The sequence below is a fragment of the Lepidothrix coronata genome, unplaced genomic scaffold (genome assembly GCF_001604755.1).
Source record: "Lepidothrix coronata isolate B3197 unplaced genomic scaffold, Lepidothrix_coronata-1.0 Scaffold110, whole genome shotgun sequence".
NCBI lineage: Eukaryota > Metazoa > Chordata > Aves > Passeriformes > Pipridae > Lepidothrix > Lepidothrix coronata.
In genome coordinates, this window is record NW_016690290.1 from 77,163 (window position 1) to 89,674 (window position 12,512).

Consider the following 12,512-nt stretch of genomic DNA (forward strand, 5'->3'; position numbering starts at 1 on the left):
ACAGGATATTCCTCCTTGTCAGGAAGAATTTGAGAAGTGGCACAAAATGGGAAAGAGAAGAAGGAATCTTTACCTTTCTGGAAATTTTAAATGCCATGGTAAACACATTTCAACATAAGTTTTCAGCACAGCATGGAAATTAACACTGAAAATTATTTCTCCCTGAGTAAGACCAGCCAGGAATACTCCCACACCAGCCAGCCTCCATTTGAAGTCAGATTTGCAGCATCTCAGTTCCCTGATGAAAGCAAGCTGAGTTCTCACACATAGTTAACCGGATGTCTCATTCACCAGGTGACTGCCACTTCCCATCCAGAATACTCACCTTTCCTCCCACTCTCCCAGTTATAACACTCTCACTGAACTGGAGTATCCTTTCTTGTAAGAATTTAGGCAATTTTTATTAATTTCCTTTTTTTACAAATCTAAACAATCCTATGATCTATCCCTCCTCACTGCCAGAATTGTGCGTCCTCTGCCTGTTTTCCGCTTACTGTGCCATATGATCTTTCCGATCTGCAAAGCTGTGTTTGTTCTGCAGGTGACACATACAAGCAATTCTCAAATTCTTGCGTGCATTGGCTCAAATCCCCTGCAGCAGAAACCACACATGGTGCAGTTTTTATTATTTTGCCCAAACCCGCTAAAAGACAAAAAATAGATGCTCTCATTTGCTGTGATTGCTACATGAGCTTCTTAAATAATTCTTTCTGGTATGACTGCCCACTAAAGAGAAGTGAAAAAAACTCCAACCAAAATACAAAACCCCCAAACATCTAAAAGATAGAGATAGCCATGGAAATCACTCGCAATAGCCTTCTCTAAAATGTTACATGTAGTTATATAAATAGTATTATAAGAAGTAACCTTACTGTGGTAACATATTGTCACAAAAGGAAAAGCAAACATTAAAGTTTCAATTTAAGGGCGTATGCTTGCATGAGGCTGAGAGGAAAGCAATATCAGGTAGAGTTATTAAGTTATTACTGGACTGACTATATGTTTGAGGGAAAGAAAGGCCATGGGCCGCCACGGGAGCTGCCCGAAGGCAGCGAAGGAGGCGAAATGCCAGTAGATGGCACTCAGACTGCAGCACAGCCCAGGAGCACGCACAGTCCCGGCGGACACCGGCAAACAGACAAAGGATTTGGGGAACTGGAAGACTTAATGGTGTCTGAGGTACACTGCCACAGCACGCAAGGCAGTCAGGCCATAGAAGAAGAAGAGAAGCTGCAGGTGGTATCCAGGTAGCTGCTCCAGCTACGGTGACCTGCTCACGACAAGGGGGAATAAATTTTTCCGCTGCAGCTTAGAAATCTTTCACTCCCTGGCCGCTTTCCACCTCACCCCATAACTATCCCCAAAGCTATGGGGGGAATAAGGAGTCTAGCTTCAGAACAGTTTTAAACAAGGGTATAATCAGAGCGGGCTAAGGAAGGCAGCACTGTCCTCTCCCAATAAGAGCTTTGAAACAAGTCACAAGGCAGTTGCCGAACCTTGTTTCTAAAATTAAGGGGCTTCCTCCAGTCTAAGTCTCCCATTCACAGGAGCCAGTGGTGGCCCACTCTAAGCAAGTGCCTGAGGTTGTAACCACTGAAAACAGAGATGGGTACTCTTCTCTGCGGGCAGCTGTCCTATATCCTCAAATCAATGTGTGCAAGTACTGTTAATGTTTGTCTAAACTTTGTTCCCTCCTCACTGCTGTTACGATCCGCCCCAGAAAAGGGAGGGGTAACCCAGGTTCTTATTAATAAATTCCTTGGGGTGGATTAGAGTGAAACGACAGTGAATAATCAGTGTTTGGAAACATATATATGTAGCGTTTATTTTAGAACAACTTTGTTTCAAAGGTAAAGGGGTATGTTATCATTTTGGATGTTATCCTCTATACCTATCATCTACAGCAACATGGCATAAAGATAACCTTTGGGGAGAATGCATAAGGGAGAGAAAGAGAAAGACAGGATAAGGGTAAGGGAGAGTAAGAGAAAAGATGAGACTAGAAAAATGTATATAGTCACCGCCCACGGGGTCCAGCGATGAAACTTCGTAGTTGCAGCTTCCATGTCTGTTAGTTGAAGTGGTGGCCTCAGTCCCTTGGGGGTGAAGGAGGGAAACCTGCACACTCCAAGAAGTTAAGAGTTATTATATCCACGGATAGTGTCACAGCCCATGCCACGAGCATCCAGCATCTCCTCGGCCTGGTAAAAGGGCTTTTCCCCTTGCCATGAACCTCCAACATCTCAGACAGCCCAGCTCAGAGTTCATGTGGAGGGCATGGTAAACACGGCTCTTCTCACCTTTTAAGGGCTTGACACCTTCAGCAGCACTGAATGGGGAAATGGGCCCAGCTGCCCATCAGAGGTATAATGCAAAAGTCCTGCAAAAGCCTGCAAAAGTCTCCTAGAATGCAGAAATCATTAACCGTTTCAGTCTCTGACAACTGCCTGCAGAGTTCACAGAATCCCTTAAGGAATATGAGGAAACAAGCCATTAAAGCTAAGCTACTTAGCACCCCCTAAAAAATATGTACTGTTTCTATAAGTACGCATAAACCCCACAATAACTAAGCCGTTAATCTTTAATAAAACTTTTTTTTTTTAAACCATATATCTGCTCCCTGGCAGGCAATATTACAGCTGCTCAGAGCTACCAAGACTGAATATTTCCTTTTCCAGTGCAGATGCTGTTGCCACTACTGGGCTGAAACCAAAAGATCTTCACAGCTGGATAAACGAGATTCATGAATATTCATAGGCACTAAGGAATTTGGGCGGATATCCCGGAAGTGACAGGACCCAATGCTGAATCTGAAGCTCTCCCAGGATTTTGTGTTGAAAACACAACTATTCAGATTGTTTTGTGCTCTAATGGGAGTGCATTGGAGACTATGAAACAAAGAAAGAAAATCCTTCTCTATTGATAAAAAATATACTTTAGCCTTTTTACTCCTCATGCAGCCAGTTCCAATGCTGCTCCTCACAGAACTGTACACACTATTGCTCAGCAGTTGCTGCTTATCCATCCCTTTGGATGAGAACTTTTGCTCTGCTCTTCCCCCCTCTTAAGCAGTAATGCTGATTAGGTTATTTGCTGAAGGGTTCCGGTCACAGACAGCATTTGTTCTCTCTGCCAGGGCTCCGCGTCGAGCTGGGAAAGCAGGTATAACAGCCACAGATCCAGTGAGTGTGGGAGGGAAGCAGAAGAGGAGGGGCGTTAGGAAGCCGAGCTGCTGCCTCTTTGCCGCCGATCCGAGCTCCCAGGGCAGCCTCATCCTCGCCTTTCTGGCACGGACTTTGCCACATGAGTTTCTCCAGCAACAATTGCCAAACTTGAAGTTACTTCTTGGATGATACAAGTTCTTCAACCCCCTTTTTTGCCAGTTCCTGGAATAATCTGCACCAGAGACAGAGAGAACTTGGAAAAATCATGTGAAGAAAATTGCTCCCCAAAGAAAAGACATAGAGCATTGGAAAAGGCACAAATTCACGTCTGGCCACCCCTAACAAACACAGACCTACCTGACAGCAGTTAGGACTGCAGCAACTGCTCCTTGCCTGCCAAGCAGCCTGGCTCCATGAAGGAGCAGGAGGAGAGTTTTGTGCTTTCCCTTGGAGCCAACACCAGCAAGTGCAGCTCTGAAAACACTCAAGCAGAGGCCCCAACATGCTGGGCAGGAGCAACCAGGGGCGGCCCAGAGGTGGTGATTGTACCAATGCTTTTTGGGTTGATTTTTCTCCTGGGAATGGTGGGAACACATCAGTGTTGGTTGTTTTAGGGCATCTTCAGCTTGGAGGACACCCATCACATAGTGCCACCTACATCTTCATCTTGAACTTAAGCATTGCAGACTTCTCCTTTCTGCTCTTCTGTGTCCCCTTTCAGGCCACCATGTACTCCCTGCCAGAGTGGGTCTTCTGTGCCTTCTTTTGCAAGTGGGTTCACTACTTGGCCATGACAACAATGCTGGTCAGCATCTTCACTCTGGTGGCTATGTCTGTGGACAGATACATCATTGTGGTCCATGCCAAATGTTCACCCTGCATCCGCAGCAAGTGCAACGCTGCCCTCAGCGTGGGTGTCATTTGGCTGCTGTCTCTGCTCATTGCCATCCCTGTGGCCCAGTTCCAGGCTCTCATGAGTGGTCATCAGCAAGCACCCAACAGCTCTTTCTGCTGGGAACACTGGGCAAATAGTTCAACAGCCAAGCAGACGTACAAGGTTACCATCCTGGCAGTGGGATACCTCCTGCCCCTAGTGCTCATCACCTGCTGCTATGCTAAGGTGGGTGCAAGGGATGAAAATTGTGTTTAAATGGAGGGAACAATTCCAGACTCTTGGTGTCTTGTATGTGTACACTGAAGTTACTCAGCCAAATAGCAGATCCAACCTTTTCCATATTCTCTCCTGATATACAATACTTTCCTGAGGCAGGGAGAAGGAAGGAAAGCAGAATGAAATTCCACCAGTTCACAAAGGGATTACAACTATTAAGATGACACCCAGCCTGACACTCAAACCCCCTAAAGACTCTTGCTGTTTCTCCTACTCTTAATTTTTTTCTTTCTAAATAATAAATGTTCGTTTTTGGCAAGAGGAAAAACCTATGGATGGATAAACTATGCAGAGAATATTCAGGAACAGTTTTAGATAAAGACATCACCCTGATTTCTCTCATTTCTCTCCTTTCTCTCTCTCCCCTTTTTTCTTTTTTTTTTTTTTTTTTTTTTTTTTTTTTTTTTTTTTTTTTTTTTTATTTTTGGTGGCACAAAGCTCAGACATTGTGTCTTGCAAAGAGTTGCAAAAAGAGATCTTAGGATCCAAGTTCTGAGTTTTATTCAGCAAGAAATGTTTTCTTTTTTACTTGTGTTTTGCTATATTTTTGGTTTCCCCTTACTGATCTTTGGCACGTTGAAGACTGATAGTAAGTCTATGAGTTGTGCTAGTATGCCAAATAAATTTTCTGTGAATTTTGAATTAATCTTGATTTAATTAACTGCCACAAGACTACCAGGCATTGAATTTCCTTGTCACTAGTCAGTTGCAGGTCTACCCTGTAGGGAAAAAAAGTTTACCTGGGATTTAAGTTCAAGTCTGTTCAATCAAAAAGTACATTACTTTCAATATTAATCTGCTTGGCTATCATCAATGCTATGGATAGGACAGTGCACTTAGATTTAAACTGAAAATCTTTAAGCCTTGCTTGTCACAAGAGAAAAAAGCCACTAGAGCTTGTAACTCCCATCACTGTAGCTGTTTGTCCCCTCACTGCTCTAGGTGAGCACAACAGCAAATAGAAGGTAAGCTGTATTTAATAGAGGCCCTTTTTTGTTCATTAATTGCTTCAGAAAATTTAGTCTGTTAGCTCTGAAGGCCGAAGTATAAACATTTCCATGTTACTGCTGTGCTGTAATCAGGTTTCAAAAGCTAGATCTAGATGTTGTTAATTAAGAATTCCCTACAAATATTCCTTATGACTCTCCCTCGGGAAGGTAAGCCCATTCCGATGGCTGCATTTGTTAGTGCTGCGTTGAGGAGTGGCAGGACGGTCACACCAGGGTACAGTACTGGCAGCCTGCTCTCTGCCCGTGTATATTATCAGCCTAGAGAATAAATGTAGATAATCTGAGGTGCAATATAAAATTAAAAATCCATGGAACGACTCCTGTGGATTTCAGCATAGTGCCAGCTGAGCTCTTAATATATGCTGAACTACTGAAAGCATAGCAGTTTTAATGTTCTTTCCAAACCTTGTACCTTGGAAGAGAAAGAACTGTGGAGAGTTAAGAATTAAAAAACTCAAAGCATCAAATTCATCTTTGAAGTCATGCTAAAACAATTATTTTAATTTTTCGTCCTTGCATGAGAAATTCAAATGCTGATATACAAAATTCAATTGCCCATTCAATATATTGCTCCTTTCCCCCCCCTCCAAGGTTTTATATCATCTCCATACAAAGAAAGTAAAGAAGATCAAAGAAGAAGGCAAATATCTTTGTTTTAATCTGTACACTGACTATATTATAATAGATATGCCAGGTTTATAAAATAACTAATAGCCTTTTCAAGCTCCATCCGCATACTGAAGTGTCATTCAAGTACCAGTCTTTCAGCTCAGGTTCAGAATTCATGTTGACAGTTTGCTATATCTTTACAGACACAGTACATAATGATGCCATTATTGAAATGTTATATTGGTCTCCATACACACGCCTGCTGAACTGCCTTTTAATTCACTGTGCTATAATAGAATTCCATGAATACTATCTTTTTACATTGGCAGCCAGTAAGATACTCAGACTATAAAGATACATAAGTGTTTTGAGTACAACTCAGCAAGCTAAAAGGAAAATACATGAAGAACTCTGACGCTGAAGTACTTCAGTTTTGCTGCAATTTGCATTTAAGATCTTAGGTTTGCATCTAAGTAGGTGGTAGGTTCAGATCCTGGTTTGACCCCTTTGCAGGTCAGAAAAGAGAGTTATCTCTGCCTCAAGGTATATGAAATAAGCAGATGGAAGTATTTACTGGGAAAAATGTTAAGGATATATTTAATTTTTTTTCTGTCTAAAAATCTTAGGTAAATAAGCCATAATTAATAGAAATTTTCAGGCAGCAAAACTTACCAACCTCAGTAATGCAACATCATCAATGCATCAACCCCATCAGTTATGCTTTCCTCTCAGAAAATTTCCGCAAGGCCTGCTGGCAAGTCTTCACCTGCAGGTTCTTCCTGCAGCCAGTTCCCCCTGAGAAGCTGGCCAGAATATGCATGGAGAACTTCTCTACCACACACTCCACCACTAAGGTGTAAATCGGGCTTACAAAATGCTTCAGGAGGAAGAGGAGGGAAGAGGGAGAACATGTATACAAGTGCATTCCAGGGAGCTGTGGAGTCTTCAAAAATGTGGACTTTGTCAGATTACTGGAGTGGTAGGAGGCATTTTTCCCTCTGGCTGTGATGACACTTGACAGAGGTTGCCCTAGGGTATCTTCCTAGGCACTGGGCCATGTGCAACAGGAGTATCTGAATGCCTACAAGATAGAACTCATATGCAGTTGTAACACCCATAAAGTCTAAGAGTTACACAGAAGGTAGAAGATGTACAGACATGAAGAGAGTAATTAATTATGTCTGTAGACAGTCATTAAGATATGAATGATGAGTGATGTGACGTTCAGAGAGCAGTTTGGGAAAAGGTACATGCACATTTAGCTCACTAGCTGTGATAGGGTCTCTAAAGCTCCTTGAAGGCTTTTCTACAGTATTCACCAATTAGGCAGTAAAACCTTCCACCTGACGTGTCAGTGATGTGGCTCTCTGCATTCAGTGGCTCTGTATCAGCTTATACATCCCAGGGTCTGAATGTCTGTGTGCTCCTGTGCATAATTACTGGTGTTAATCACTGGCTCCAGCAACTGTCTCTTGGTGAGCAACAGTAGGAAAGTGGCATTTCTCAATATATGCTTAAAAGAACTCTGGTTTTGTTGGAAAGTAATGTTTACAAAAGGTTTTGTTGGTAAATATAGTGTATTCTATCTACCCATGGATTTTTACTGGCCACTTTAGCATATATATGCCTAAAGATTTTTTGTTTGTTTGTTTGTTTTGGTTTGGTTTTTTTTTCTTTTTTCGACAAACTGTTGTGATCAACAGTGCCCTAGCAACACTTTAGGGCATTTGTACCAAGTTCAAGCTTACTGTTTGTAAATATATAAAGTGCATATTACTTCAAAATTAGGAAGCATATGGCTGAAAGAACTTTATTATTTCACTGTGTTGTCTAATTTGGTAATTCTGTATGCTGCAATCTAGACTGACTTGTTAGTAGATTGTAAAAAAAGTGTGTGACAGAAGTTAAATGACAAATTATGCATCTAAAAACATAACAGAAATATCCAAATAGTAGAATATCTCCAGTATCTTTTCTTACGGCCATCAGAACACATACAAATAATTTTTTAACATGTTTCTTGAATACAGTTTTTCAGCAGTTCAGGGGACCTAATGCAATGTAAGATGCATATTACAAATGGAGATAGGATCTTCTGTAAAATATAATACTAGATTGTCCCCAGAGATTTACCCTACTCCTATAAATGAACAGGAAGCTTCAGTTTGTGGACACATAAATTGCCTGATTTGTAGTTAATTGAACTACAGATGAGAGGCAAGTAGTGCTTGGAATGAACAGGTCCAAAATATAAAGGTTTCCAGTCTCCAAAGGGATAACTCTTTCACTGTATTTCTAAAAATTGGAAGTCATTGTATTATATAATTTTACTGATTTGTAACTTCCTCTGAGAGCCCCTTAACTGTGCAAAATGAGCAGAGCACACATGTACAATAGGAAAAGGTCCTGCAGCCTGATCCTTAGGTGATTACCTGTGCAAGTTTTCTCTTTGTTCAGCTTTTACTCTTAGTATACTTATCTCCAGACTGTTATTTTCTCAGAAACCAATTGTTTAGATACTATGCTTGATGATCCTTTTATTTACCAGGCTTGCTATTTCTAAATTTGAGTCTTAGCACAGGCTAAAGTTGATAGTATGGGAAAAACAGCCACTAAAAGAAAGGGCTGTGATACATCACTGCAACAGAAATCAGAGCTAAAATGCTATTTTGTGTGATTATTTACCATGGATACAAACTAGCAAGTAGATATGAAATAACTTCAGCCTCACTTCAGTCCTCTTGGTTTAAAGCAAAATAGAGCAATGGCACAACATTCAAAAGGAATCTTGCACTCACTCTGTTACTTGTGAGTCACTAGAACTTGAATCAATGCACTCCTTTAAGAGAAGACATTTTTGTGTGTTGGGGTTAGAGGTTTTTTGTTTGTTTGTTTGTTTTACAGGCAGTTCAGACACTAGACTTGTCGCATGCAGAAAAATGAGGAGGAAACACTTAAGGGCTTTTAAAATTTTATTTAATATAACATGATGGAGCAAGATCCCCTTTCTCAGTGAAAGGTAACCATAAAATGGCTAATTAAGGCCTTGAAAGAGCCTCAAGCTTTATTGTGCTTTCTCATTCCCGCTGAACTTTAAAGGTATCTGGTCTAGAATTCCCTGAACGAACTGCTACACCACAAGAAAATCAAACATCACTTGTCCTTTAGTCTCTCTACATGTATCTATGACAGGTCAAAGTTATATCCATTTTTTTCCCTGCCACAGTAGTAATTTTTAAGTTTTAATAATGAACGTTTAGCTGCTAGTGGTGGGCAGCAATGAAATGTAACAGAGCTGCATATCATACAGGCATACTTTCATTCTGATTTGAATTTAAGTTGTAAGTCTCAACAAAATCAAATCAGTTGATGAGGTCATTCTTCAGTCTTCTCCAAAAGCATTCCGTTACTCACTAGCTTCCTTTTGCAAAGCCGTGTGTTGTGATGAGCATGGAAATGACTACTGCAGCTTCCAGAACAGTACACAAAGTTAACCTGAACACCTGGCTCTGAAACTCAATTCTCAGTTCTCTCAGTCTACTTTACAAACAGCAGCTCAATCACTCTGTCTTAAGGACTTCAAGGTGAGTCCCTACCAGGCCACCTAGTACTGCCCAGCAACTTGAATCAGCCTCCTTTAGGTGAAGGTTTATTAATAGAGGAGTCCATTCCCGGGAGGCCTGTCCTTTTCCGGGCTGCAGTCTCTATTTTCCGTACCAGGTCCACATCCCACCGATGGGTGACAAAACTAACCACAGCTCCAGGTGCCTTGCTTCCAACTCGTCCAACTCTCCCCACACGGTGCAGGTAGTCCTGCAGGGTGTCTGGGAAGTCATAGTTGACCACGAGCTGCACACTGCTGGTGTCCAGACCCCGCGAGGCAAGGTCAGTGCAGACAAGGACAGACACATCACCCCTCTGGAAAGAGGCAAAGATGCCAGCTCTAGCAGCTGCTGACATCTGTCCCTGCAGCCTCAGGTGCCTGATTCTGTGGTCATCCAGGATATAGCCCAGCCAGTTGACAGTGCTGGCACTGTTGCAGAAGACGAGAACAGCCCTGCCAGATGATGGGTGCTCCTTTAACAGCTGCAGCAGCTCGGGCAGCTTGTCCCGGCCTTTGAGGCGGATGAACTTCTGCTGGACGTGAGGCGGCAGGTGGTGCAGGCACTGGGTGGTGAGGGTGACAAACCTGCTCACGTCTGTGAACTTCGCCAGCGTCTCGCTGAGCCCCGCAGGGAAGGTGGCTCCGACCACCACCACCTGGGTCCTCTCCTCCGCCGGTCCGGACGGCCTGGGGGCTCCAGCGGCCAGCGGCGCGTGTGCCAGGATCTCCTCCAGCAGCTCCGTGAACGAGTCGTCCATCAGCGTGTCCGCCTCGTCCAGCACCATCCAGCGCAGCCTCGCCAGGGCCAGGAAGCGCCGGCGCAGCGCCTCCCGCAGCGCCCCCGGTGTGCCGAGCAGCACGGCGGGGCCCGGCGGCGGCGCCCGCAGCTGCCTGCGCAGCCCTCCCGCGGCCCCTCCGCCCGTGAGCCCGCGCACCGCCAGCCCCGCGGGCGCGCACAGCGCGGCCGCCACCGCGCCCACCTGCGCCGCCAGCTCCCGCGACGGTACCACCACCAGCCCGCGGGGCGCCGCTGGCCCCGCCGGCGCCGCCGGCCCCTCGGGGCGGCCGAGCAGCCCGTCCAGCAGCGGCAGCAGGTACGCGAGGGTCTTCCCGCTGCCGGTCTCGGCGGCGCACAGGGCGCTGCGGCCGCGGCGCAGCGCGGGGATGGCGAGGCGCTGCACGGCCGTGGGGCGGCCGATGGAGAGCCGCTCCAGCCCGGCCAGCAGCGCCGGCTGCAGCCCCAGCTCGGCGAAGGTCGGGCCCTGCCCCGCCTCGGCTGGTGGCGCCTGCAGCGCGGGGGCCGCCTCCTGCGAGGGCTCCAGCTGGAAGTAATCCCCGCACGCCTTCCTGTGCTTCCAGCCCGCTGACACCAGCGGTGGCTGCTCCCAGCGCCCCACTGTCTGCCAGCGGGGCTGGCTCAGCTCCGGCCGCCGGCTCCGCAGCAGCAGCTTCCCGGGACGCGCTGCCGTCGCCGCCTCCCCGTGCCCGCGCCGCCGGCGCTGCGCCCCTCGCTGCAGGCGCACCCGCAGGGCCCAGGGGACGCGCACCACGGCCCCGGGGGGCTCCGCGCCCGCCGCCGCCGCCCCGGTGCCCGCGGGCCGCCGCGGCAGCAGCAGCGGAAGCGCGGCCGCCGTCCCGGCCCGGCCCAGCGCCATCGCGGCTCCCTCACGTGGGGCCGCGGCGCTGCCCGATGACGCCGTGGAAGAGCCGCTTCCCTCGGCGCTCCCCGCCCCGCGGAGCCGCGGCGGAGCCACGCCGGGAGGGTGAGCGCGGCGGGCGGCGGGGTCGGTTCGCCTTTTCCGCTGCCGGCTGAGAGCTGCCCCTGCGGGAGCAAACGCGGCCCCGGGGGGCTGTGGCGGAGACGGCCCGGCGCCCCTCGCTCGGGGCAAAGAGCTCGTGTGGCGGGGAGCATCTCCCGGTTCCGCTGGGCTCCCTCACGGCTGGGTGAGCGGCCGGACCGGCTGCCGAGGGTGCCCTGTCGGGTATGACGGGGCACCCACTGCCCCCTCCCGCCAAAAGACAGATCTGGGAGTTTTGCCGGTAGGAAATCGACGTTCCATGGCTGTCCTCCTTGGCTTTCTCTTTCAGGTAGTACTGCAATAGGAATGACGGTGAACCCACCCCTGTGTTTTAGAGGAAAGAAGATCCTGGCTCCAATGGTGCGAGTGGGAACGTTGCCAATGCGCCTTCTTGCCCTGGACTATGGTGCTGATATCGTGTACTGTGAGGTATGGAGGATGAGCAGATGAGGCAGTCTTATCTGCTCAACATTATTGTTAAGGAAAGAAAACTAAACTCTGTTTATTGTAGGACTTGTTCTTTTTGCACGTTTGTCGAATAAAAAAATTGGAGAAAGAAAAATCTCTGTGGTTTAAGGCATTTCTCTTTGAGAGTTCTCAAGTTATGGCAAATCTACATTTTAAGCCTATTCAATACTCTCAGTTTATTTAGACAAAACACCATAAGAGTTTCCTCACATTGTACTGTTATTTGGGTTTTGTTTTTTTGGGGATTTTTTTTTTTTTTTTTTTTTTTTTTTTTTTTTAGTATTTTTATTTTGGTTTTTTTTGGAGTAAAGTCAGAACTTTGATAGAAGTTTTAGACTGACCTTCTGTTTCACCTGATTAGTTTTGTACATCCATATATATCCCATCACAGCGCCGCTGTCCTTCTTGCTTAACCAATTTTCTCAAAGCTGGCTAAAATTGAGACTCCGGTTTGCTGCAGATCCTGTTGGTAGGACTGCTCTGTAACTTAAGGTACTTCCAGCCTAAACTGTTCTGTGATTCAATACTCTTACGTTCTTATGTTCTGTTAATATTTTGAAACTTCAGCGTGTTGTATATTAAACTCTTGTTTTAATTTGCTTTCTTTTTCTATATTTGGTCTCTCTAGATAATTAATTATTAAATGGGCAACTTTTTAGAGCTTGCTGGCTGAAACACTTCAACTCA

The 12,512-nt window shown here is 46.0% G+C and overlaps 3 protein-coding genes across 7 annotated transcripts in view; 2 read left to right on the forward strand and 1 right to left on the reverse strand.

Annotated features, from left to right (window-relative positions):
- Positions 1-3,577: 3,577 nt before the first annotated feature.
- Positions 3,578-6,814, forward strand: LOC108501871 (galanin receptor type 1-like). The gene is given in 3 exon segments (XM_017824158.1): positions 3,578-3,746; positions 3,749-4,284; positions 6,617-6,814. Coding segments are annotated over 3 exon segments (903 nt in total).
- A 2,767-nt stretch (positions 6,815-9,581) lies between these two features.
- On the reverse strand, positions 9,582-11,213 carry DDX28 (DEAD-box helicase 28). Its single transcript, XM_017824159.1, has one exon. The coding sequence runs from the start codon at positions 11,211-11,213 to the stop codon at positions 9,582-9,584; it is 1,632 nt and encodes a 543-aa protein (XP_017679648.1).
- Positions 10,635-12,512, forward strand: part of DUS2 (dihydrouridine synthase 2) — a 36,003-nt gene continuing 34,125 nt past the window's right edge. For 2 of the 5 annotated variants that reach the window (XM_017824448.1, XM_017824444.1), the window contains exons 1-2: positions 11,233-11,321; positions 11,647-11,786. In XM_017824448.1, coding sequence (XP_017679937.1) covers positions 11,249-11,321; positions 11,647-11,786 — 213 coding nt within the window. In that variant the 5' untranslated portion in view covers positions 11,233-11,248. The other 3 variants (XM_017824447.1, XM_017824449.1, XM_017824446.1) reach the window with 3 other exon arrangements.